The sequence below is a fragment of the Zasmidium cellare genome (assembly GCF_010093935.1).
Source record: "Zasmidium cellare ATCC 36951 unplaced genomic scaffold M409scaffold_1, whole genome shotgun sequence".
Classification (NCBI taxonomy): domain Eukaryota; kingdom Fungi; phylum Ascomycota; class Dothideomycetes; order Mycosphaerellales; family Mycosphaerellaceae; genus Zasmidium; species Zasmidium cellare.
The window spans coordinates 160,545-184,663 of record NW_022986945.1 but is presented as its reverse complement, the minus strand read 5'-3'; the positions used below and the strand labels follow the sequence as shown (position 1 = coordinate 184,663).

General features: G+C 53.7%; 12 protein-coding genes across 12 annotated transcripts; 9 read left to right on the top strand and 3 right to left on the bottom strand.

Moving 5' to 3' along the window:
- Nucleotides 1-267: 267 nt before the first annotated feature.
- M409DRAFT_15710 (uncharacterized protein) lies at nucleotides 268-1,566 on the top strand (the record flags this gene model as incomplete). The annotated part of the gene is made up of 1 exon (XM_033803309.1): nucleotides 268-1,566. One exon carries the CDS (start codon nucleotides 268-270, stop codon nucleotides 1,564-1,566), a length of 1,299 nt encoding a protein of 432 aa, XP_033674314.1.
- A 703-nt stretch (nucleotides 1,567-2,269) lies between these two features.
- On the top strand, nucleotides 2,270-2,848 carry M409DRAFT_15709 (uncharacterized protein; the record flags this gene model as incomplete). The annotated part of the gene is made up of 3 exons (XM_033803308.1): nucleotides 2,270-2,329; nucleotides 2,395-2,538; nucleotides 2,603-2,848. The coding sequence occupies 3 exons, from the start codon at nucleotides 2,270-2,272 to the stop codon at nucleotides 2,846-2,848; spliced, it is 450 nt and encodes a 149-aa protein (XP_033674313.1).
- Nucleotides 2,849-3,392: 544 nt separating this feature from the next.
- On the top strand, nucleotides 3,393-4,105 carry M409DRAFT_61838 (uncharacterized protein; the record flags this gene model as incomplete). Its single annotated transcript, XM_033814901.1, has 3 exons — nucleotides 3,393-3,587; nucleotides 3,636-4,038; nucleotides 4,089-4,105. The coding sequence occupies 3 exons, from the start codon at nucleotides 3,393-3,395 to the stop codon at nucleotides 4,103-4,105; spliced, it is 615 nt and encodes a 204-aa protein (XP_033674312.1).
- A 673-nt stretch (nucleotides 4,106-4,778) lies between these two features.
- Nucleotides 4,779-7,314, top strand: M409DRAFT_48403 (uncharacterized protein; the record flags this gene model as incomplete). Its single annotated transcript, XM_033810930.1, has 3 exons — nucleotides 4,779-4,783; nucleotides 4,840-6,955; nucleotides 7,006-7,314. 3 exons carry the CDS (start codon nucleotides 4,779-4,781, stop codon nucleotides 7,312-7,314), a joined length of 2,430 nt encoding a protein of 809 aa, XP_033674311.1.
- A 2,682-nt stretch (nucleotides 7,315-9,996) lies between these two features.
- M409DRAFT_15706 (uncharacterized protein) lies at nucleotides 9,997-10,296 on the top strand (the record flags this gene model as incomplete). Its single annotated transcript, XM_033803307.1, has 1 exon — nucleotides 9,997-10,296. One exon carries the CDS (start codon nucleotides 9,997-9,999, stop codon nucleotides 10,294-10,296), a length of 300 nt encoding a protein of 99 aa, XP_033674310.1.
- Nucleotides 10,297-11,448: 1,152 nt separating this feature from the next.
- M409DRAFT_48402 (uncharacterized protein) lies at nucleotides 11,449-12,379 on the bottom strand (the record flags this gene model as incomplete). The annotated part of the gene is made up of 4 exons (XM_033810929.1): nucleotides 11,449-11,561; nucleotides 11,609-11,739; nucleotides 11,785-11,919; nucleotides 11,967-12,379. The coding sequence occupies 4 exons, from the start codon at nucleotides 12,377-12,379 to the stop codon at nucleotides 11,449-11,451; spliced, it is 792 nt and encodes a 263-aa protein (XP_033674309.1).
- Nucleotides 12,380-13,276: 897 nt separating this feature from the next.
- Nucleotides 13,277-13,677, top strand: M409DRAFT_15703 (uncharacterized protein; the record flags this gene model as incomplete). Its single annotated transcript, XM_033803306.1, has 3 exons — nucleotides 13,277-13,430; nucleotides 13,488-13,540; nucleotides 13,609-13,677. 3 exons carry the CDS (start codon nucleotides 13,277-13,279, stop codon nucleotides 13,675-13,677), a joined length of 276 nt encoding a protein of 91 aa, XP_033674308.1.
- Nucleotides 13,678-14,612: 935 nt separating this feature from the next.
- Nucleotides 14,613-15,435, top strand: M409DRAFT_15702 (uncharacterized protein; the record flags this gene model as incomplete). Its single annotated transcript, XM_033803305.1, has 2 exons — nucleotides 14,613-14,678; nucleotides 14,731-15,435. The coding sequence occupies 2 exons, from the start codon at nucleotides 14,613-14,615 to the stop codon at nucleotides 15,433-15,435; spliced, it is 771 nt and encodes a 256-aa protein (XP_033674307.1).
- Nucleotides 15,436-15,727: 292 nt separating this feature from the next.
- M409DRAFT_48399 (uncharacterized protein) lies at nucleotides 15,728-16,132 on the top strand (the record flags this gene model as incomplete). The annotated part of the gene is made up of 2 exons (XM_033810928.1): nucleotides 15,728-15,797; nucleotides 15,846-16,132. 2 exons carry the CDS (start codon nucleotides 15,728-15,730, stop codon nucleotides 16,130-16,132), a joined length of 357 nt encoding a protein of 118 aa, XP_033674306.1.
- Nucleotides 16,133-16,616: 484 nt separating this feature from the next.
- M409DRAFT_15700 (uncharacterized protein) lies at nucleotides 16,617-18,244 on the bottom strand (the record flags this gene model as incomplete). Its single annotated transcript, XM_033803304.1, has 4 exons — nucleotides 16,617-17,049; nucleotides 17,115-17,485; nucleotides 17,539-18,017; nucleotides 18,070-18,244. 4 exons carry the CDS (start codon nucleotides 18,242-18,244, stop codon nucleotides 16,617-16,619), a joined length of 1,458 nt encoding a protein of 485 aa, XP_033674305.1.
- A 1,298-nt stretch (nucleotides 18,245-19,542) lies between these two features.
- On the bottom strand, nucleotides 19,543-20,232 carry M409DRAFT_48397 (uncharacterized protein; the record flags this gene model as incomplete). The annotated part of the gene is made up of 1 exon (XM_033810927.1): nucleotides 19,543-20,232. The coding sequence occupies one exon, from the start codon at nucleotides 20,230-20,232 to the stop codon at nucleotides 19,543-19,545; it is 690 nt and encodes a 229-aa protein (XP_033674304.1).
- A 690-nt stretch (nucleotides 20,233-20,922) lies between these two features.
- On the top strand, nucleotides 20,923-23,058 carry M409DRAFT_61836 (uncharacterized protein; the record flags this gene model as incomplete). Its single annotated transcript, XM_033814900.1, has 3 exons — nucleotides 20,923-20,946; nucleotides 21,013-21,932; nucleotides 21,984-23,058. 3 exons carry the CDS (start codon nucleotides 20,923-20,925, stop codon nucleotides 23,056-23,058), a joined length of 2,019 nt encoding a protein of 672 aa, XP_033674303.1.
- Between the last annotated feature and the right edge of the window lie 1,061 nt (nucleotides 23,059-24,119).

Here is a 24,119-nt window from a genome sequence, read left to right as displayed (position 1 = left end):
GACTGCATGTTCGAAGAATGCGAAAACATGAGAACTGCTCCAGGTCCCACATAACTTATTGTGCTCGGTTGGTAATGGTGAATGCCATGAGTACATCGTTGATTTTACCTTGCCTCACTAGGACTGCCATGTGCCTCGGAACGAGATGCGATACCGAAGGTATAATACGCCACGAAAAGCGAAGTAGCAGTGGCTGGCTGGGCTTCGACGGGGGCACGCACCCAAGGCAATCCATGTTCTCCTACAACTCTACCACGACTCCGTGACATGGCAATTACTGGCAACCGGGAGCCATGGCTATCGTGGAGACGGGCCTGCTTCCTCTTGACGGGCATCCTCTTCCTCACGCTCCTCATTAACGCCCTTCCGCATAAGGCCTCCATACCGCTCTTGCGAAGCCCGGGACATTCATCTTCCAAGCCGACCACATCATCATACCACTTCGGGAGTGCGGCAGCGGATAACGAAGCCATAGATGGCCTTACTGATGCACAATGTGCGGCGGAATTCCCTGACCTGTATGCGGATATCGACCGTGCGGTCGCGTACTGGAAACAGAAATCACATACCATCACGGCCAAAGACATCGAAATCAGCCACTCACGAGCGGCTATTCGAATCCTCATCCACGAAAATGAGCTTCGAATCTTGGAGAGCAAGCAGTCGGTGGATCCCATGAGGGCCGCGCCTGATAGAGCACTCGGCGTTCTCCATCTGATTCAACGCGCTCTGGACGCATCCATGGCGGCTGGCGAAAGACTTCCCACTGTGGAAGTCGTTCTCAACTTCCAGGACGATGCCGATCCAGGAGAGTCGCATTCATTCTGGACGTTTGCACGACACGTTACCAAAGAGACTCATCAACGGCTATGGCTAATGCCAAATTTCGACTTCTGGTACTACGAACATACTGGAACTTTCATCGATGCCAAACGTGATGCGATGCAACGCGACGCAGCGTTCACGAGTAAGATTCCACAGATCGTATGGAGAGGCAACCCAGACTTCAATCCTGAGCTTCGAGGAAGTCTGATCAGTGTCTCGAAAGGCAAGGACTGGGCGGATATAGCGTCGGTCCATGAAATTGAGAGCTGGTTTGATGTCGACGAGTTCTGCAAGTACGCCATGACTGTCTACACCGAGGGAGTCACGTATTCGGGCCGACTCAAGTTCTTGATGAACTGCCAATCTCTGCTCTTCGCCCATGAGCCAGCTTACGAGACGCACTATTCGCATCTGTTGGTCAAAGAAGGACCCCAACAAAACTACGTCTTTGTCAAACGGGACTGGAGTGATCTGGAGGACAAAGTGATATGGTATCTGGAGCATCCCGACGAAGCCGAGAAGGTCATCGCCAACTCGCTGGAGACGTTTCGGAGCCGGTATATCACACGAGCTGCCACATCATGCTATATTCGTCGACTGATACAAGGGTATGGTGAGGTTGCGTGGACGCCCGATGTGCATGTGCCGATGAAAGATGGCGAAGGCGTCAGACTGCGAGGTTACGGTTACGAGAAGTTCATGGACAAGCCAGCAGATGCCAATTTTGAGGAGATGGAGTGATTGAATATTTGCCGGTTCGGTGAGAGTTCTGGAAATCCTTCGACATGACCTTCGAGACCGACAGTCCCTTCGCCGACGCTACTGGTCGTGCCCAAAACTCGATCAATATGATATGCAAGCTCTTGTGGAGCCCATATTCTGGATGTACTACAGTGCGAGAATCGACACACGTGTTCAACAAGAGTCGGATCATTGATGGAATGCAGAGGCGCGTGCATGGGGGCATTGTGTTGTGACCTTGGCTGGTTAGGAGGGAGGGGAGAGGAATGAACCATATCAGCCGGCTTGTCCAGATCTTGTCAAGTTATGGAGAGCCTGGCAGCGACTGCAGAGGCGCAACTTTGTAACTGGTCGAAGCACCGTCGAATGCGTATGGGGTCTGGAAGAGACTTCGGCCTAAGTGTCTTGAGAACAAGGGGACTTCGCGTTTTACATTACCTTTGATGAATATCAATGCAGCAATTGCCATCCCCTTCGTACCCTTATCGTGATTGATATCGTGCACGGATCGCACTGTACACGCGCGATTGTTCAGCTTCAGCTGATGACATAAGGAGGATTGTACATATAGTGTTGTCTTGCCTCGTCTCAGCCAGCTCCGCGGCTCCTCACACTCCGCCCTCTCGCAAAGACTCCCACCCACGACTTCGATCATCCCAAAGCCCCGCGATAAGATTGTATATGCGCTCTTCAGTTCGCAAACATGGTTCTGCAAACGACAAGGATTGAGATTGCGAGATCGCCTGCAAAGGTCCGAGAGGTGGTGAGTTTGGTAGTACGGCGAGATCGGCTGTCCTCAACACGGCTAACGGCATACACGTTCTGTAGTTCCTCGAGTTCTCGTCCTGGCCACAATGGGCTTCAACTCATTTCAAATCTGTCGACAGACTGGCGCCACAGAAGGAGTCGATCGAGAAAGGCGACAAGCTGAAAGTCGTGATGCCGGGAATGACCTTCAATCCTACCGTCTTGGTTCGTCGTTGACAACCGCCTCCAATTGTACTGTGGCTCAATCTCGGTCTGACATTTCTACCAGGCAAACGATCCGTCAGTCTTCCAATGGCGAGGTAGTCTATGGGGTCTGTTGAACGGCGATCACTCGTTCAAGTTTCAACCGAGTGAGACGACTCCTGGAGGAACGACGTTTGTGAATGAGGAGAAATGGCATGGACCAGTGCTTAGCCTGATCAAGCCATTCTGGTCGCCGAGTGAAGAGGCACCCAAGGGGTTCTTATCATTCAACGAAGAGTTGAAGAAAAGGGCAGAGAGTCTCAGTGAGTGAGTTGGGTTGTCGGATTGACGTGAAAGCGGCCATGGAATCATATGGCTTTTCGTGGTTAAGAACAATGGCGTGGATGGTGGAATTTAAAGTCAGGATTGCGTCCTGGTACGCCGCCGATGATGCAGAAGTGAGACGAAAATACAGTTCCAGATTGACTCCTGCGGCTCAGGCGATCACAGATTCAAGACGCCATCTCACTCATCACGCGAGAGCTGCGACTGCCCCACGATTGACGATGGTTGACGTCAGGAGGGGTCGCAACATAAAGTCCAGTCGTCTTGATCTTGTCGCGCAAGCACAGCGGTACTTACCTACCAATACACTTACTTTTCGACTCTCCTCTTCGACTGGTAAGTCCTCCATCATGTCCAGAGTCGTCCTTCGCGTTCCACCCCTCAGATCAGCGACTACAACCACCATCCGCCCCTGCCTTGTCTGCCGGTTGAGAGCACCGTGAGAACGACGGCGCTTCTCAAATGTCAATGCTGAGGTTGTCTGCAGGAACCTCAAGTTCAATCAAATCACCACACCAACTTCACCCAAAATGTCGTCCTTCTCCAACACCGACACTGGCTCCAAGCCAGCCGACCCATACACCCAGAAGAATGTTGAGGAAGAGTCATTGAAAGAGAAGGTGGAGGACTTCAAGGCATTCGTCGACAAGGCCAAATTCAGCATGCTTACTACCAAGACGCAAGACGGTCTGTTGGCAAGCAGATGCATGGCGGTTGCCGCCAAGGTACGTCGTCGGCACGTGTGAAGGGGAGGGTCATTGACAGTCCAACAGGAGGGTAATGGCGTCGATATCCTCTACCACACCAACACAGAATCTGGCAAGACGGACGATCTTGAGGCCAACCCAGACGTCAACGTAGCTTTCCTCACTGCCAGCGGCGAATGGGCATCCGTATCCGGCAAGGCGACTGTCGAGACGGACCGATCGAAGGTCCGCGAGTACTACTCACCAGCCCTGAAGGCGTGGCTAGGTGATCTCGGCGACGGCAAGCACGATGGTGGCCCCGAGGATCCTCGCATTGCCCTCATCAAGGTTCAGGCTCTCACGATCCAATACGCAATCAGCCGCACGAACATCGTCAAGAGTGCCATTGATTTGGCCAAAGGTGCCATTACCGGCGAGACTCCTGCCATCAACAAGATCCGACACTTGAGCAAGGAGGAGGTCCAGCAATGTAAGTCAAATTATCCTGATTCATGGCAGAGCAGGGCTGACATCTCGCAGGGCGATCTTCTGCATAGAGTCGAAGGGTCGAAGGGTCGAAGGGAGGATAGACTTCTGCTTCAAGAAAGTCCAGCTATAGATCCGATAGTGAGCAAACGAATCATTCGCAGCACATCATCTACTAGACGGCCTTGCGTGTGTCTGTCAATGTTTCGAAGACGTCGGTTAGGGAAAGAGCTCACGTGCTTAATGCTAGCTCCCTGGTCGAGAGCGGCATGCTCTACCTTGGTACTGTGGACTTGCTGACCGGATACGCTTCGAGGTTCGGTGGCAGCACGCCCATTGATCCCCACAGCAACTGAGGTGCAGTGCCTTGAAGTTGACGATTGGAATATGGTAGAAGATGTACAGCCAGTTTCGTGATTTCTGGTTGCAGAGAAGAGTGTTGCTAGCCAGCCTCTCTTTTTTCTTCATGCGCGTAGCCTCGTGGTGGTACAGGGTGGTGTGATTGGTCAATGGACCACCGTGCGCAAATAAGCTCTGGTGTCAAGCTCGAGCTCCATCACCAGCCGAAGACTCTGGGTCGGGTCGACGGTGGGTGCGGCGAGTGGGTGCGGCCGAGACGACGACAACACCTCTCCACCTGGCTTGTGTTCATCCACTCACTCACTCACTCACCCCCTTCTCTGCACCTTCCGTTCGAGGTCCTCACCACACATTCCACAGCCATTGGGCGGCCGTCATCGCACCATGAGGTATGTCTGCTTGCCCCGCCACACACAGCGGAGAGCTAATTTTCCGCCCCGTTCAGATTCGGCCAGCAGCTCAAGAGCTCCCTCATCAAGGACTGGTCCCACTACTACATCAACTACGACGACCTCAAGAAGAGCCTGCGCACCGACTTCGACCACACCCCCCTCGTCCAGCAAGGCCACAAGCAGAAGGCGCCGTGGAGCGAGGATGATGAGGCCCGCTTCGTGAGGCAGCTTGAGCAGGAGCTGGACAAGGTCTTCACCTTTCAGAAAGTCAAGAGCCAGGAGATTACCCGCCGCATCAAGACCACCGAGCTTGAGGTCGACGATGTCATTGCCCGGCAGGAGGCTGCTGAAGTGGGAGGCAACGACCAGGCCAAGAAGGATGCCCCATCCGAAGATGAGTTCCTGTTGCTGGAGGAGGATGTCTCAGATATCATCGCCGATGTTCATGACCTCGCTCGCTTCACCCAGCTGAACTACACTGGCTTCCAGAAGATTATCAAGAAGCACGACAAGCAGACCCATTGGCACCTGAAACCAGTCTTTGCCGCCCGCCTCAACGCCCGCCCCTTCTTCAAAGACGACTACGACACCACCATTGTCAATCTCTCCAAGCTCTACGACCGTGTCCGCACGCGGGGTCATCCAGTCACTGGTGACTCCTCTGCTGGTGGAAAGCAACAGAACTTTGTCCGCCAGACCACCAAGTATTGGGTGCATCCGGACAACATCACCGAGCTCAAGCTCATCGTCCTCAAGCATCTACCCGTCCTTGTGTTCAACCCCAGCAAAGAGTTTGAAAAGAAAGATTCCGCCATCTCGTCCATCTACTACGACAATACCGATACTTGGGAGCTGTACGAAGGCCGTTTGAAAAAGACGGAAGGAGCAGAAGCTATTCGTTTGAGATGGTACGGTGGTATGGAGACGGACACCATCTTCGTGGAGAGGAAGACACATCGCGAAGACTGGACGGGTGAAAAGTCTGTCAAGGCCCGCTTCTCGCTCAAAGAGAAGAACGTCAATGCCTTCTTGAAGGGTGACATGACCACCGAGCAAGTCTTTGAAAAGGCGCGACGAGAGGGCAAGAAGAGCGAGAAGGAGATCAACGATCTGGAGCAGCTTGCCAAGGAGATCCAATTCCGGGTCATCAGCAGGAAGCTCGAGCCGGTATGCCGCTCTTTCTACAACAGAACAGCCTTCCAACTTCCTGGCGATGCTCGTGTGCGTATTTCACTCGACACGGAGTTGACCATGGTTCGGGAGGACAATCTGGATGGACGCAAGAGGTCAGGCGACAACTGGCGTCGTATGGACATTGGTATCGACTTTCCCTTCTCGCAGCTTCCTCCGGAGGATGTGGAACGGTTTCCATATGGCGTGCTGGAAGTCAAACTCCAGACTGCCGCAGGTCAAGAACCTCCAGAATGGATTCGCGAGCTCACCGCTTCACATCTGGTGGAAGCTGTGCCCAAATTTTCAAAGTTCATCCACGGCTGTGCAACCATGTTCCCCAACCGCATCCACCTGCTACCATTCTGGTTCCCGCAAATGGAGACCGACATTCGGAAGCCCGTCTCCCACAAGTTTGGCATCGAGCGACCGGGCCAGAGTACCGAAGCCAGCACGAGCACCGCCCTGGATGATGATACCGAAGATGAGCTTGAGGGTGATGACGACAGAGCTCTGAACGACCGCGATCCGGAAGATGAGAACATCAGACGACTTCGTGCTGCCAGGGATGCGTTGGAGGAGCACGAAGTTGAACGACATATGAGTGCTGCCAATGGTGACGGTAATGTTTTGGATGAAGAAGAGCGGATGGCCCACAAGCCGCTCATCAGTGCCGAAGACGACTACCCGTTATACGACTCCGACGATGAGGAGGAGGCACTGGCGGTCGCGAAGAAGAAGGGTGCGTGGGCTTATAGATGGCAACTCATCAAGAGCCACACAAACCTCGCGGGTGACAGACTGCTGGACATACTCAAAAGCGCCACTCCGTTCCCGAAGCCGACGCAGATCCCTGCGAGAGAAGGCCGTCTGGGTATACCTGGAGCTGCGACTGTGTCTGAGAAGCGATTCAAGGCTCCACCAGGAAAGAAGATTCACGTGCCCGTCCGCGTCGAGCCCAAGGTCTCGTTCGCCGCGGAAAGGACGTTCTTGGCTTGGGTAAGTGTGGAGTGTGGCATGCATTGGACTCGTGACTGACGACCTTCCAGCTCGAATTCTCAATCATCCTCGGCTCCATTGCTGCGACTCTGCTCAACTTTGGCGACCAGATCTCCCTCGCTGCAGCCATCGCCTTCACCATCGTGGCTATCGTTGCCCTGTTCTATTCCATGGCCATTTTCTTGTGGCGTGTCGATCGAATCAAGCAGCGCAAAGCCGTCAGCTATCACGACAAATGGGGACCGACCGGGTTGTGCATTGGACTGATTGCTTGCGTGGCTGTCGCCATCAGTTATCGCTTCAAGTACGGCGGCGATGGAGACTTGAGGGGTAGGGGTGGTGTTATTGGCAGGGGTTGAACGGGGGTGGATAGTATGGAAGAACGGATGCAGACGTTTTGGGCCAATAAAATGTACTATGTGTGCTTGTGAAAAGTGTAGAGCTGGAAGTATGGCAGACCGGATATGCCATTTGTAAACGCCTATGCAAGAATATGAGACCGACGGAACATTTGCAGTATCCTGCAGGTATTTCCTATTTACCTGCAGATATCTCCAAATACCTGCGGGCCAAATACCTGCGAGCTCCTATTTACCTGCAGGTATTCTAGATACCTGCGGCCATTCCTATTTACCTGCGGGCATCTAACACCTCGATACCTGCAGGTATCTGGCTCGCAGGTATCTGGCTGGATACCCGTAGGTATTGGGGATACCTGCGAGATTCTATTTACCTGTGGGTATCTATAGATACGTGCGAGCATGCTAAATACCGGCAGGCGCCTGTAATCTCCCGGCAGTTCTCCTGAATATTTGCGGAGAGTTACTAGTAACTGCCCAAATAACCGCGAGCACCCCAAATACCTGCAGGTATCCCCGTTCCCTGCGGGTATCCGCCAAATACCTGCGGCCAAATACCTGCGGCTAGATACCTGTGGGTATCCGAGGTACCTGCGCGAGCCAGATACCTGCAGGTATCTGCAAATACCTGCGAGGGCTAAATACTTGCAGTAAATTCTTTTCTGGCCAACGATGCCTTGTGCACTGAGCAAGTGTTGGGATGACGGGCAAGTGGGCAAGAGCGACGGCAGCGATGAGACTAATGACGACGACATTTGATTTGCGTGTCAGGAGTGATCGACGGGTTATATGTGTGACATGGCTGCGACGATGACGATGGTCGTATACAATGACAGCGAGAGCTATGTGCCAGTGGTGGCGGCGGCGGCCCAGCAGCAACGACGGCAAGCGTGCATTGGTGACAAGGAGTATCAAGTAACTACCGGTGCGGGACTCCGAATCCTGGTACAAGCCTCCGTGGGAACAAGATGAATGCCGTGGAGGTTGAGGGGATTTTGGGCTCTCTATTAAGGCCGCGAGTTCTTTTAAATTCTAACTGACGTGTCCGGTCTATCGGTTGCACAGCTCAAGCGAGGCTTCTTCGGAGTTCAGGCCGGTGGTACTCTGGCTTGCTCTTCCATGGGTATGGTTGGCGACGGTAGGTTTTGCACATGTGCACGGTTGCGGACACTGTATAGAGCTTCTCCGTGGCAAACACGAATGAGCAGCTCGAGGCGAACGTCGCGAGGCTGTATGCTGGGATCACTCACAAGGCTGGCGCCTGTGGCGGTGGGCATTGGCATGGTTTTCGCATTGGCGCATATGTAGTGATATCGAAGGTCAATATGCTTGGTGCGGCCGTCAACCGTGGTCTTCTTGGTGATGTCAATGCGGGCATATTGCCTTCATACAAGCACCGATGGCGTTGGCTTCCCCAAGATCCCCAGTGTTGACCGTAGTTGCGCATCGGTTGCACGTTGGCGTCGATGGACTGATCCCGAGCGAAGGTGCGCTGTTGATACGTACTGGTTTTGGACGTCGCCGTGACGGGGTTCGCTGGCTCAGTTTGTAATTGTTGGCCCCACGGTAGATCACTCCATGATTCAAAGTTGGCTTGCAGGTACTCGATGAATACGTGTCGGCTTGTCCACGTTGTCCAACTCGAGCGCTGAGCTGACTGATAGCCCGACAGGCTGGTACTGTGTCGATCTTATCCGTCGTGTCGCACTGCCTTTCGGGCTTGACTTCGGAGGGAAGTCGTACCGCTCAGCAGGGGGATTCCTCGGCGGAGGATGGAGGTTTTTTTCTTGTTGGCGTGCTTGCGTGAGGTTCAAAAGCCTTGTGTAGGTTGCCGAGCATCGAGTTGTCGAGGAAGATGTGTCCAGAATGTCTCTGCTGCTGCCGGCCAGTTCGCATCCCCAAAGTCCTGAGTATGATGATGTGAAAGACAGAGTCTCTCATCATGGCGAAGATGGAGTCGACACACACGACTCCGTAAGAGAGCCTCCAACCGACGCTCAGGCCAGCATTGCCCCGGCGCCTCATCGATGATATCGAATCTCGACGTGATTTGCGCGCAACGCCGCCATCTGCCTCAAGTCGAAGTTGCAGGCTTCCTGGACTCGATGCCCTCGTAGGCGATCCTGATCACGTCGGAGCTCGCTTTGCACTTGACGAAGTACCGTTGCTGGGCGGTTGGCGATGCGCGGCGGGGTGATCCAGCCAGAGACGGAAATGGAGACGCAAGCGTTCGAGGTCCGAGATGTATGGCAGACCGGATATGCCATTTCCTGGGCAATGATGTGACCTGAATGGAACATTTGCAGTATCTTGCAGGCATCGCGATTCCCTGCGGGCGTCCTGAATACCTGATGGTGGGCCTGCATGAGCGGCTTGAGCGGCATTGGCGAGGGCCTTGTCGAAGCCTTCGCCGGTCTCCAAGACGACGGCGACACTGGCATGGACTGGCATAGAGACTGGAGTCTGAGCATTCTAGGGGTGTTAGCAGTACAGGAGACGCGCTAACGCACGAGAGGAACAGTGCGAACGTTAGGAAGGCTGCGCAACTAGATGGCAAGGCCAAAGTACGCTAAAGGAGGCTAGTCTATTGCTCGAAGCAGCCCAATTCTCGGCTTCTTGTCTAGAAGTGCGCTCCCTGCGCTCTGCGAGCCACGAACAGGCAACGCGTGGTGCATTGCTACAATGAACACCTCCATCGGCAACGGCTGCCGATACCACGGCGTTCAGGAAGATACGGCGATCTCTGATGCCTCCCAGCTCCTCACCGAAGAGAACTTTGCCAAGCAGCAACTCGCATTACAGAAGGACATGCCCAAGGCTGGCCGTGGCTTGAGCACCAGTGGCAGGAAGACGGATGGCACGAAGAAGATGCTCGAACGTTGCGGCAAGGTCAGCGATCACCCGCCAAACGTTCTTCAATGGCGCGCGGTCGGCATGCCCATCTCGCCGTTCATCTGCATCTGCGACTCGACGGGAAGCTGAGTGCCTGCGAGATAGCGACTTGGCAGCTGGAGGGATCACAACGAGGGCGTGCCTAGGCCCAGGCATCTTCATTCGATGCCAATGGGCCCATTCTCGGGATCAAGACACTGGGACAACGATGGGCAGCGTTCCGCCGTTTGTATCAACGTCAATCTCGCTTTGCAACACTCCGCTTCACCACTCCTGAACACAAACGCATTCGAGTGCAAGTCTAATCCAGGGCGGAATCACTTCGTCTAGTCCATTTGCACGCCTGAGCGCTGCGTGTCTCCACCGACGTGTCGCTTCCCAACCGTCAGGAACCCATACCTCTTCCAGACGCACTCGAGACAATCTGACCGTGCATCCGGACAGCCCTCCGGTCTGGGGCTCTGAGACGTTAAAATGTGGGGAGGATGCAGCAGCCGGAGGTCACGCTGGAGCATGTGCGGGTGCGCTTCCTCGAAAACAAACCTGGGGGCGTTCACCCTTGTACGGGGCTCTCTCCTCTGCATGAATCATTCATCGTTCCGCCTTTTCCTCTTTCAGCCGTGGCCTCGCAGCCCCCTCTCCTCGAAGAGACGGTGCAGACTTGTGGCATCGCGCTGTGTGCGAGACCGACGGGAAAGAGGAGAAGAGAAGATAACGAGGTCGACGATTTGACCAACTCGACCCTGAGGGCAGGTAGGTCATTCAGCAAGACGATGACTTGGAGGACGCCCGCAACCCCTTGAATACGTTCTGGCTGAGCCGTACGACGAGACACTGCAATACGGACAGCTTGGCTCCACCCCTCTGACTGGCGGCCGTGATCACCGCAGAAAGGTGTCTCCCAAGCATCTGGGCGACCTGGAGTCAGTAGACAACCTTCCACCGCTACTGCGTGTCCGCCGTGCTCTTATTGCTTCACTTCTGAAGACCACTCTGCGCTCGTCGTTGCGCGATACGCCGCACAGCACGCAGTCAGCCTTCCGTCGGCGGTCGTTCAACCCCATCTCTCCCAGGCCGTCTGATCTGCCTGAAACGTGAACGGACGCGCAGTCGCTTGTGGAAAGCCGGACTGACCGGAACGGGGAGAGTACGGAGAAGCAGAGAAGGAGACCGCGGGAAATCCATGGAGGCCTAGAGGAGTTGGATTTTCTTGCATTGCTTCCGCATATCGGGCGGGCCTGCCTACTTTTCAGAGAACCTCTCCCGTCCCAACACTTCCAAGTCGTGACTATCTCTGTCCATGTCCACGTATTCTTCAGCGGCTTCCTTACGGGGGATGATCATAATGCTGCGACCTGTAGTACATGTTAGTCGCGCTCCGACATGTCAAATGGCAGCGTACCGTGAATAGTCTCATCAGAAGCAAGATGCAACACCGCCTTTGCAGCGTCTTCTTTCTCAGCTAGTATGATACCGCGGTTGTCTTCCAGATGATCCCAAGCGTTCTGGCTAATCAAGTTCGTCCGCAGATACCTACGCTCTCTCAGTACAGGACACATGTCGAGCAGACCATCTTACCATGGGGCCATCAGATTGACTCGCATCTCATTCTCGGGCATGGAGCTCCGCAGAGATCGCATCAACCCACGAGCCGCCCATTTGATCATTGGTCCCAGTAGCCAGCGATACTGGCGGTGATGACAAGGCAGTGGTCTTTGTCCCCCTTTGGCAGTTGACGGCGGAAATGGTGTGCGGCCAACTTCGTTGTCAAAAGAACACCCCGAAATCCAATGTCCGCAACATCCATGTCGGGCTCCGTGGGCTCGACAATCGCGGCGTTAGCAAAGACAACATTGATACAGCCCGACGGAGACTTCTCCACTGCCGTTTTGAAGAGCCGTTTCTGATCAGACCAGTTCGTAACATCTCCTTGCACGAAAGCCACATTCTCGGAGCCCAGCTCTTTTTCGAGGGCGTCGCCACGCTCCTGGGAGATATCACTAAACGCGACAAAGGCCCCAGCTTGAACGAGACCACGCAAAGAGGCTTCTCCAATTCCGCTTGCTCCGCCTGTGATTACAGCAGTCTTGCCTCGGAGCTTGCCAAGGTCAAATCCTCCGGCTGGGTCGATCCTGTGTGCGGAGCTGAACCTTTCGTCAAGTGCTACTTCCATAGCTTGGGTTGGGACGTGTTGCCGAGCAGTGTACGTTTTTGTATGATGCGAATAAAAGCTGCAACCTTTGGATATACCGTCACGGACGCTCATGTCAAGCTTCTTCGGCTTACTGGAAGTCCTCGGCTAAGGCACGCAAGTGGATACCTGAGAGTCAGCACCGGACGACATTTCCAAGTCCTGTCGACTTCAGAACATTCCTGACATGGAGTTGTCGATGCGAAGGATTCTGCAGGATCCCTAAGCTTTCGCATTAGAGTCCTGTTTGAAAGTTGCCATCACATAGCAGAGGCATTTCATCTCTTCCACCTTCTTTCATCCCGCGACCGTCTCGACACCAGAACTGCAGCAAAAGAAAGGCAGTGTGCCTGTACTGAAACATTACGAGATGATGAGAGACGACTGTTCGAGTCGACAGGTGGGATTATACTGTCCATCTCCGGTGGCATTGTCCGGGTCGTTGGTTCCATGATTGGAGGTGGTCTAGATTCACCGGCGCCCGACAGGAGGGAAACGCCCCTGGAAGCCATTCAACTGGACCGTGTCGAGAAGAAGCAACCCATGCAAATGTCTTTTACTAACATGTCTGGCGAGATGACTGTCGAACACCTTATGAGACAAGTCCAATTTAAGATTGTTAAGCATCGAATCAAGAACCCCTTCTATAGCACGAGACCAAATATCCGTACCGTCTATGTGGTAGAGCCAAGGCCTCCCGAATACGAAATATCGGTAAAACGTAGGCCTCTCATGCAAAACGCCGGCATGGCGAATTCGGAAGACTTGCCCGCCGAATCTGGACTGTGGACAAGTCAGCCAGGGTGCAAGATATAAGGAGTCCATGGGTTCTTCAACTCATGATGAGTGTATTCAGTGTCCAAGACAGAAACAGCCACAATGAAGACTTCTTTCATCATCTTCGTCGCCACCCTTTTCACCACGGCTCTTGCAGTGCCGCAGAAGTTAAAGGTCGGAATGGGATGGAGCCAACATGTTGATTATTGCAACCGAGGATGGGGTGGCGATGGTTCTTGCGAGGCCGCTGGATATTGTAAGGAGACCTGGATGAACGCTTTTGAAGGACGGGCACTCACTTTGCGATCTGTAGACACTTTCTGCTGCGGCGACCCCACTAACGACGAGTTCCAAAACTCCAAATTCGTGAGTCGAAGCCCCGAGCACGATGTCCTGTTTTCTGTGACATCTGGCGCTGACATAGCTTGTCTTAGCATGCCTACGCCATGACGAATGGTGGCAGCTGCTTTGGAGGGGCGGGCACGATCATGTGTGCCGAGTAGCCAGGGACTGAGAGCATTCTTGTACATTATACCACTTATGAAGGCTGTAAGAGAAGGGCATCGAGCAGATATTGTCGAAAACATTTTTGTATCCAGACCGGCAGCGCAAGTGCAGATCAAAGGCTTGACCAGAAGAGCGTCCACTGTAGCTGTAATATTCATTGATCATCGACCGCGGTTGTCTTTCAGCGTCGTTGATTATTCGAGAATGGGCATCATCTGGTGGGTCGTTGTCGAGGAGGGCGTGGTAAGGCATACTCGACATGAAGCCCCTTTTCGGGCTCGGAGCCGCTTTTCACCGAGTCCATCATCCCTGCTCTTGGCAACCGTTCTTCCCGGTCAAATTCTATTCCAGGACGACGACGCCGAGGATAGATCACGGCAGCACACAACATCGACGTGCAGTGGAAGAAGCAAAAACATCCTCCCGAGATGTGGCTATCCCCTCTATCGTGCCATATCGCCAGGTCCTGTGGCACTGCATGTACAGACCGCAGGAATGCTCCGATCGTCTCAAGACGGTCGGCGAAGACCGCAACACGCTAACCATCTATTTTCAGTTTGTGCGGTCAACCGCACGTCGTCACTGGTCACTAGCCACTGCGAATGCAACGTTGGCAACGCAAGCGTCCTGCTACGCCTCGTAAAGCCGCAGGGAAGACGACTATGATGCAACAGCAGACGAGAAGTAGACTGATTCACGTTACGTGAGAGATGCCTGAATGCAAGAAAAGAATACGGGCGACTACAGTCGGGGCGAGGTAGGCGAAGCAGCAGCATAATCCTGCCAAGAGATGTTAGAAGATCTATATATCAATGGTGGATGCGCATGCGTAATGATCTTCACGTCCAAGACTTCAATCACCCTGGAATCTTCTTGCTGAGGACACAAATCTCCCATCTCCTTCTATCCACGTATTCGAATCCCAGACAAGATGAGGGCGACTATTATTGCTGCATTACTTGCCACCATTGCTACGGCAGCGCCAATCTCGAGACGGGTAAGGAGAAATACATGAGCCTACTTTCCAACAGTCGCTGACTGACTAGTAGCAATGCTTCTATGATGCAGACGGCGTACAAACTTGCAATGATACACCAACATGCAGCACAGACTCCAATGGCATTACTACTTGTGTGAGCAAGCGAACAGTAGACGAGGGCTTGATGAAACGTCAGTGCTGGATCGATGAAGACGGACAGCAGGAGTGTAATGAAGAGCCCATATGTCACGAGCAGGATGACGGGAGCATTGTCTGTGTTCTGAAGCGAGATCTCAATCAAAAACGCCAGTGCTGGATTGACGAGGACGGCGAGCAACACTGCAACGACACGCCGACATGCCACGAAGACGAAGATGGGAACACTGTATGTGTCTTGAAGCGAGACATGCAGAAACGCCAGTGTTGGATCGATACAGACGGAGAACAACACTGCAACGACACGCCTCAATGCCATAAGGATGACGACGGCAACACCGTCTGCGTCCTGAAGCGAGATACCAAGATGAAGCGTCAGTGCTACATCGACGAGGAAGGCGAGCAGCACTGCAATGACCGACCAACATGCTATGAGAACGAGGACGGAACCAAAGTCTGTGTGCTTAAGAGGGATACCAGTCTTGAGAAGGAGAAGCGACAGTGCTGGATTGACGAGAACAATGAACAACATTGCAACGATACACCGGAATGCCACGAGAACGAAGATGGCACAGTTGACTGTGTTCTCAAGAGAGATGGGAACCTTGCGGGCAAATGAAGCTGATGTTACGATGAGAATTGGAAAGCAGGCCGACATGACGACCTATAATGCCATTTGGATGATATGAAATCACGACAGGACGATCAAGAGATATGACAGCAGAAGTATCACATGCCTAATGATGAACAGTAGACACTAGAGCTTGCATATAATGTTAATGCCTTCACGTGTTTGCCCAACTTTGGTGCCTAAGGCATCAACCGCCACACATCATTTCCGAAAGCTTCACCTCGAAATCTTCAAACACTTCCCAACACCACAACACAACATCGTTGCCACTATCGTCGCCATGGCGAACTCAAGAGAAGAGTCGTCAAACGGTGCGCCGAACGAGGCTGGATCAATAGGCGACGCTTCAAGTAGGTTCGACGTTGGCCAGACTCGATAAGCCCACTAACATTTTCAAGGCTCTTCCAAATCACAAGCACAAGACAAGCTCTGTGCCAACTGCTCAAAGGCAGAAGACTCTCCAGACCCAACCGAGTCCCCCAATTTGAAGCCGTGTATTTCCTGCAAGAGCGTTTTGTACTGCTCACGGGATTGCAAGAAAGCGCATACCAAGAAGCACAAGAAGGTATGCGCAGCCCTGGCGCAGGAATATTTCAAGACCAACGGAGTGACCATGGCCTCGAGAGCGCCACCGAAAACGGACACCCATCGAGGCGGATTGCAGAAGTGGCAGTTCGATACTTAAGATGACGGCTGCCGAGTGACGATGAGTGAGGGAATGTGCGATATGATGAATTTGGTGGACGATCGGTATCGAGCAGCCTACTCGCGCTTGCAGTAGATTCGGTAACAATGAAGTGAGTGATGGGAGGAGGATTCATTCCCCATTTGAGATGCTATACATAGGACCAGGCACGTGGCTCGGCGTCTCGTTGATTTCAGAGCCTATGCTGACTATTCACAGGTAGCTCGTGTGGACAGACCTCACTCTCAGCTTCGATATCGACCACACTCTCCATGAAACGCTCATCTTCGAAAGTTCTTAGGCTCCACCAGCCACTCAATTCCTGCAGCTAGGCGTCCTTCAGCCATGAGCGTCGTGAGGTTCGGCAGCCCTCGATGGTAATCCGTTATGATCCAGACGCCCGCGCACTGGAGCATCTCAGCGTACAAGAACCCTTGAGGCGTCTCAGCCTGCAGCGTGCTGTCAGGAGGTTCTTTCTTTCTGCTCAATACCCCGCCGCCTCCAACAACCCCAAATAAACCTCGCTCATAGTAGGGAAACAAGGCACAGCATGCACCATCTGCTCCAACTTCATCCCACCCACAATCGCCACCGTGCTAGCATGGATCAAGTCTGCGGCGTCAGTGCCCACAATCGTGGCTCCCACCAAACGTTCTTCCTCATCTACGAGCCACTGTGCCCAGCCGTCGGCAATGGTGTCGGAATGGAGGATGCCGCCGATTGTCTTTGCTGGGGCGGTGATTTGGCGGACTTGGATACCCTTGGTAGCTGCGGCCTTGCGGGTTAGACCGACGGAGGCGACGATCGGGGAGGTGAAGGTGACTTGGGGGATTGCTTTGCGGTCGCCTAACGTGAGGGTGATGTTCGAGGGCGTCTGACCCCTTGCTTTGGCGATAATTGCGTTGCCTGCTATGCGACTGAATTGCAGATCGTTAGCGTCCTAACAGGTAATTGTTGGGGTTGGAAGACATGCCCATGGTACCTCGCAGAATGAGTGAATGGAGCTTTGCCATTGACGTCTCCAACGGCATATAGCCAATCATTCCCGTCAAAGGTCTTCACGCAGAGGGACTCGTTGACAGGAATGTGAGTGCCATGGGACGAGAGACCGAGCTTCTCCAGTCCAAAGTCCAGTGTTGCCTTCCTCCCTGATGCCACGAGGAGTTCTGAGGCAGATAGCTTCTCTCCAGTGGACAAGACGGCCTCTACACCATAGTCTGTGCGTGTTGCTTTGGTCACTTTCGTCGCCAGCTTCACGACTACGCCACGTTCTTCGAGAGATTTACGGACAATTGTCCCCGCCTCGGAATCGATCGAAGGCAGGAGACTGCCAGAAGAGCTGATGAGGGTGACCTGCAATGTAGTTGGTCAGCAAATCACTCACTTACTTCTACTCAACCACCTACCTTCGAACCAAACCCAGCATAAGCGGTAGCCATCTCACATCCCACTGCACCAGCACCCATGATGATCAGCTTCTCAGGCACATAATCCGCACTCGTGGCATCTCTCGGTGTCCAAGGATCAGCAGCTTTTACACCATCCGGTATAACAGCTTCACTCCCAGAGCAAATTGCAACCGCAAGTCTCGCTTCGACCTCAACTGGCTCACCCTCGAACGGAGCAATCTGAACATTCTTCACATCGGCCAACTTTGCCTGCCCACGAACCAGAGTAGCACCAGTAGCTTCAGTCATGGGCACCAGAAGTTGAGTGTCGTCCTTGTTGGCGGTGATCACATCCCTGCGAGCAAATACACCATTGGCATCAACCTTTGCGTCAAGAATTCTTTCCTTCGCCCCTCCAACAGCATTAGCGGCGTCTAAAGCGTCCTGCGAACGTAAGAGGACTTTGGAAGGAACGCAGGCCCAGAAGGGACAATCACCTATGTGCTAGGTATCAGAATGAGATTCACACCAGACGGAGAGTCGACTCACCGCCAAAAAGCTCCTTTTCGACGACCAGGGCTGTGAATCCGGCTTTGCAGACTTGAGCGGCGAGTTGGCGGCCTGCCCAGCCTGAGCCGATGCAGATTACGTCGAAGGTTTTTGTTTCGAGGTCTTTGGCGCTGTGCGTGGAGGGGTGCAGGTTGAACTTCTGGGATGGACGCATGTTGGTTGCAGAGCTTGTGGTTTGAGGGGAAATGGGTGTTGGCAGATTTCTGGCTGAGGATGAAGGGTCGACTCGAGATATTGCTTCAGCTGGAGACACACACTCGCACTTTAACGTGCGACCTTGAGGAGTATGATTCCATAGACTTGAGCCGCACACGCTTGTTACGGAATGGTCACTTTCCTTAGCCGTCATCGCTCGATAGCGGGAGTGTCCTCCACATAGAGAGCTCTGTTACAGATCGCTGCAAAGAGATGTGTTCGCAGAGCTACCTCATAGCCTATACATCTTAGCCTCTTAGTCAGTCATTCTTAGTCAGTACAGCCTGCTTACATGCATGTGCAAGTGCTTGAGCACATCCATGTAGGACTTGCATCTACATTTAGGAATCAGTATCGACTTGGTCAGGCAGGAAGATCTTGGCGCAGTGTCCTCACCTTGGAGGCATAAAGATGCGTGAAAGCTGAGTTCTGGCTGTAGAGTGGATTGATCAACATGGCGACGAAAACAGAGCTCGAGTTTCTGACTTTCGATGGGGCGGTTCTGAGGGGGTCCTGAGGCAGCTTCTCAGGCACGCCCGCACCAGAATGTGAATTCTTCACTCACGCGGCCGATCACTCGGATGCCGTGACTAAATGTCAGTCCAAATCGCGCTTTGAGTGGTGGACATGCGGGTAGCGTGGTGATGTGGACTTCTGCGCTGGGTTCTCATGTGAAAGCGAGCTTATTGGCGATGCCAGTCTTCTCGAGGGAGCGAAACTCCAGATACTAGCCTGAAGGGCTGTGGGATCGGGTCTGCAAAGAGAGAGTGAAGGGTCGGAATGAGTCACGGGGAGGGGAGGGAGAGTACGTGCCGATCTTTGCGGGTAGTCGACAGGAAGCAGACAAGAGTCCAGGGGCGAGGTTTGTTGAGGGTGCGGAGGAGTACGACTTCTGGTAGAACTGCAAGGAGATGAGCGATGAAGCGGGAATCGAGTCGGAGAATAAGGCGTTGCTGCATGTGAGGTTTCCAGAATTCCGGAAGACATGCTGATGTTGACCTTGCTATAAATTCTCGTCCACATGCGTTGCTGGGAGCCTACCATCTACCTCTCTCGGCTCAAGAGTCCAGGACTGTGAATTATGCCGAAGGACGAGTTCACGCCGTTTGAAATGCAAGAGGAAGCTTTTTGGACGATCAAGGTACCGAAAGAAGCGTTGGGACCAAAATCTGGGAATTCACAGGCCTTCATGGACCCAAGAACTTCTGAGTCGGTCGTGCGGCAGCAGATCGAGTGAGCGGTAGTCTTGCAGCACCATCAAAAGGTCGTCGAAGATCTTGGTGATCTCAACATCCAGACATACTCCTGTACACCCTTTCCTAACCATCGCTCTTCTTCCTGTGGAATCTCGAATCTCACATGCTCAATTCGGTCGAAGCCCCACTTGCGATAGTAGCCTTCAGATCTCATGCTGGACTCGACCACACACTGCAGTCCTTCTCGATCGGCCTCCTCAATGCCCCACTGCATAAAGACTGCACCCGCACCCTTGCCTTGCGCCGCTGGGTCTACAGTGAGATGCTTGATGGCGAAGAGCTGGCCTTTGTAGTGTAGGAAAGCTTCTCTTCGACGTTGGGTATAGCGGATGCTGAGATACTGTGCCCAGGCAAGGTCGTCCTCGGATCTCCAATACGGACCTGAGATCTTCGGTTCTTGGCTAAGTTTTGCGAGATTGTCCTCACTTTTGCAAGGTGTATACCAGGTCCCAGTCAAGATGATCTTTCCTGTGGCGGTATCGGTGACTTTGAAGAAATGCTCGTTGGGTAGAAGACCGTTCAAACGTTCTCGCCACTGCTCGACTTTGCGGTCGAACCCCTCGGGAGTCTCGCTGTCTGGATGCATGATTTCGATGTAAGGGTGTTCATTTTTGTAGAAAGCTTCGCGGTCCAGGAGAGCCACTGTGGGAATGTCGTCGAGGCCCACATAGTCCAATTTGAGAGACGACATGGCGGAACGATGTACCTATACCGCAGGATTATATTTGACCTGGTCTTGAGGCTGGCGGTAGGAAGTATGGAAGACATCGAAGTCGCTGTGTGATGGCACTCAGCGATGTGGTAGCCGGTCCAGCTGACGTCGCTGAGGATCCACATCATACCAGGCGCCGATGATGGCGAGTGTTCCTTGAAGCCCGACCAGAGCCAGACCATATGCGTCGTATTCCATAATCGGCATCCGAGCTGGAAACTGACATATACTTACTGTCCACACCTCTACTCCCTCCGGCGACGCTTTCGGATGGACGAGGTCGGCAGGAGGGATAACATGGTAATCGAGCTGACGCCAGAGTCTCTCAAATGCTAGGGGTAGTACGCTGAGAGGTACACGGTCAAGGCAGCACGATACTGATTGAGAGTGATGCTTCACGTCCAGAGGGGAAGGAGGTAGGTGAATGGGGCCAGCGGCAGAACTCCGGTAGATGCAATGCTTGGCGGCGGGGCTGTGTTGTGGCTGGAAAACAACGTCACATGCTGGGATGCTCTTGCGCTGCTGCTGCTCGAGTTGGACGACGCGCAATTCCCGTCAGAGAAGGGCACACTCCCCAGGCAGCACTTTGACCGCACCCGCTGCTGGATGATATCGTCTGGCTAGACGCCGCCCTCCTCTTCTCCTCCACACCACACCGCACCCTTCACCATGAACGTCCTGAAGCTGCAAAAGGTAAAGCTGAGATGCTGACGGGCGGACGAGCACTTGGAAAGGCGCCAAACTAACACCGCCCTCCAGAAATACCCCCAATTCCCTCAGTCCGAAATCTACGGCCTGTCCGACGCCTTCCGCAAGCTCGACGTCGACGACAAGGGCTATGTCGACGAGGCCACGGCCATCAAGGGCGCCCAGAACACGGAGCGCCAGCCCTACGATGTCGTGCGCCAGGCCCTGAAAGAGGTGGAGCTGGACAGCTCGCGGCGAGTGGAACTGGACGACTACGTCGACCTGATCGCCCGCCTGAGAGAGAGCAGTCCTGCCCAGCAGCGCTCGCGCGGCTTCAGCAACGCCGCCCAACCGGACGGAGGAGCCGCGCCGTCCCCAGGACATGCCAGCAAAGGCAGCGTGGGCGGCGGCGCGCAACCCAAGGCGGGCAGAATCACTGTTGGAGGGTCGACCGCCAGCTCGCAGCACACCATCAACGAGGACGAGCGCACTGCCTTCACTTCCCACATCAACGCCGTCCTTGCCGGCGATGCCGACATTGGCCACCTCCTCCCTTTCCCCCTCGACACCTTCGAGATGTTCGACTCCTGCCGCGACGGTCTCGTACTGGCCAAGCTCATCAACGACAGCGTCCCCGACACCATCGACGAGCGAGTGCTGAACAGGGAAGGAAAGAAGATCAAGAAGCTCAACGCTTTCCACATGACTGAGAACAACAACATTGTCATCGAGTCTGCCAAGGGCATTGGTTGTTCGGTGGTCAACATTGGCTCAGGAGATATCATTGAAGTGAGAGAGCATTTGGTGCTGGGTTTAATCTGGCAGATTATTCGTCGGGGTTTGCTGGGCAAGATCGATATCAAGCTGCACCCTGAACTGTACCGCCTGCTGGAAGATGGAGAGACTCTGGAGCAGTTCTTGCGACTACCGCCGGAGCAGATTCTTCTGCGCTGGTTCAATTACCATCTGAAGAATGCTGGGTGGCACCGGAGGTATGATAAATTGACGTCCGCGCAAGTGGAGATCGAGCTAACAATTCGCAGAGTACAGAACTTCTCCAACGATGTCAAAGATGCCGAGAACTATACAGTCCTCCTCAACCAGCTCGCGCCGAACGTCTGCTCCCGCTCACCTCTTCAAACCTCCGATCTCATGCAGCGCGCCGAGCAAGTCCTGCAGAACTCCGATCGACTGGACCCGCCTTGTCGCAAGTTCCTGACGCCCAAGTCGCTCACCGCCGGAAACCCCAAGCTCAATCTTGCATTCGTCGCCAACTTGTTCAACAACCACCCTGGCTTGGATCCGATCACTGAAGAAGAGAAGCAAGAGATTGAAGATTTCGACGCAGAAGGCGAGCGTGAGGCGCGTGTCTTCACGCTGTGGCTCAACTCCATGAACGTACAGCCCACGGTTGTCTCGTTCTTCGACGATCTGAAAGACGGCATCATTCTGTTACAAGCATACGACAAGGTCATCCCAGGCAGTGTCAACTGGAGACACGTCAACAAGCCACCAGCGAATGCTGTCACTCCAGCCAGCCAGGACCCAGATGAGGCCTATTTGACTATCAAGTCAGGTATGTCTCGATTCAAAGCTGTGGAGAACACGAACTATGCAGTCGAGATTGGCAAACAGAACCGTTTCTCCCTCGTTGGAATCCAGGGCGCCGACATCACAGATGGCCAGCGGACACTCACGCTCGGTATGGTCTGGCAGCTCATGCGCAAAGACATCACGAACACGCTTTCAGCCCTTGCGCAGCGACTCGGCAAGCGTGAAATCAGCGACTCGGACATGGTGCAGTGGGCCAACAACACTGTCAAGAAGGGCGGCCGATCCTCTGCAGTACGATCCTTCAAGGACCAACAAATCGCCTCTGGCATCTTCTTGTTGGACGTGCTCAATGGCATGAAGAGCTCATATGTCGATTACGACCTGGTGGCGGCGGGCCGAACTGACGAGGAGGCATATGCCAACGCCAAGCTGGCCATTTCCATTGCGCGAAAGATGGGTGCCACTATCTGGCTTGTTCCAGAGGATATCACGAACTTACGGACGCGATTGATTGTCACCTTCATTGGCAGCTTGATGGCGACGGCAGAAAAGTTGGTATCGTGAGAGCAGGCAGGGAAAATGCAAAGGTAGACGGGAGCCACGACTTGACGAAAAGAAGCGGCGATGCGATTGACGAGAGTTGAGATATGAGAGTGGGCATGGGAATCGTTTGAAAAGTTCCAAGAAGTAAATTACACGACCATTCACCACGTCCACGGATTCGTTGAACGAGCAATATCATCTTTCCCAGCAGCTGAAAGAGGGAGCCTCAACGCATCCCCTACCCGCAGCACGGCCTGAACATCCCCCAGTCTCCCTGACCACATGGTGCACCGGCTACTGCTAACTGATGGTGGTAGGTAGCGCCTTCAACCGGTATTGACTTAGTCTCACACCGGGCTTTTGGCTTGGCATCAAAATCCGAGACCAAGCAAACAGACTGCAGGGCCATGCCAACACCACCATCAGCCTCTCAAGACTTTCGAATATCGATTCAAAATGGCAGCTCAAAGTTCCATTCAAACTTCGGACGCACATCGTTCCGCTCCGTCCGTAAGTGATGCTAATGCAGGAACGTGGATGGGCGCAGAACAGCAATATTCCTATCTCTTGCCACGTGCTAAGGCATGGCGATTTCAAGCATCGTACCCTCGCGACGCCTTGCGAGATGGTGCCTTCATGCACGTGGGAGAGATGGAAAGGGAACATGTTCCCGCTCCCGTAGAGGAAAATAGGCGCCCAGCTGCTTGAGAGAAGGACTGCTCGGGTAGTACATGCTGGTCAGGCTGGCCTTGCTATCCCTACATCCTCTCACTCTGGGCGGGGTTGTCTATCACATGGCCCTCGCGCTCTCATCCTTTCCAAGTAACCTCACCTGTGTATCAAGATGGAAGACGAGAAGCGCTCTCCATGTCCCTCTTTTCTCAACGAATCGCATCTCCAATCCATAATCACCCATCAGCCGTCAACTACGACAATTAATACAACCACCACTACAAACGATCTCGAATCGTCAGCCACCCGCCATGATAGCCGCGATGAACTCACCTCGCCCCAGGCCCATCCTCAATCACACAACAAGCGCTCCAGCAGAGCATACGGCAACCACAGACCCGTCTCTTCAG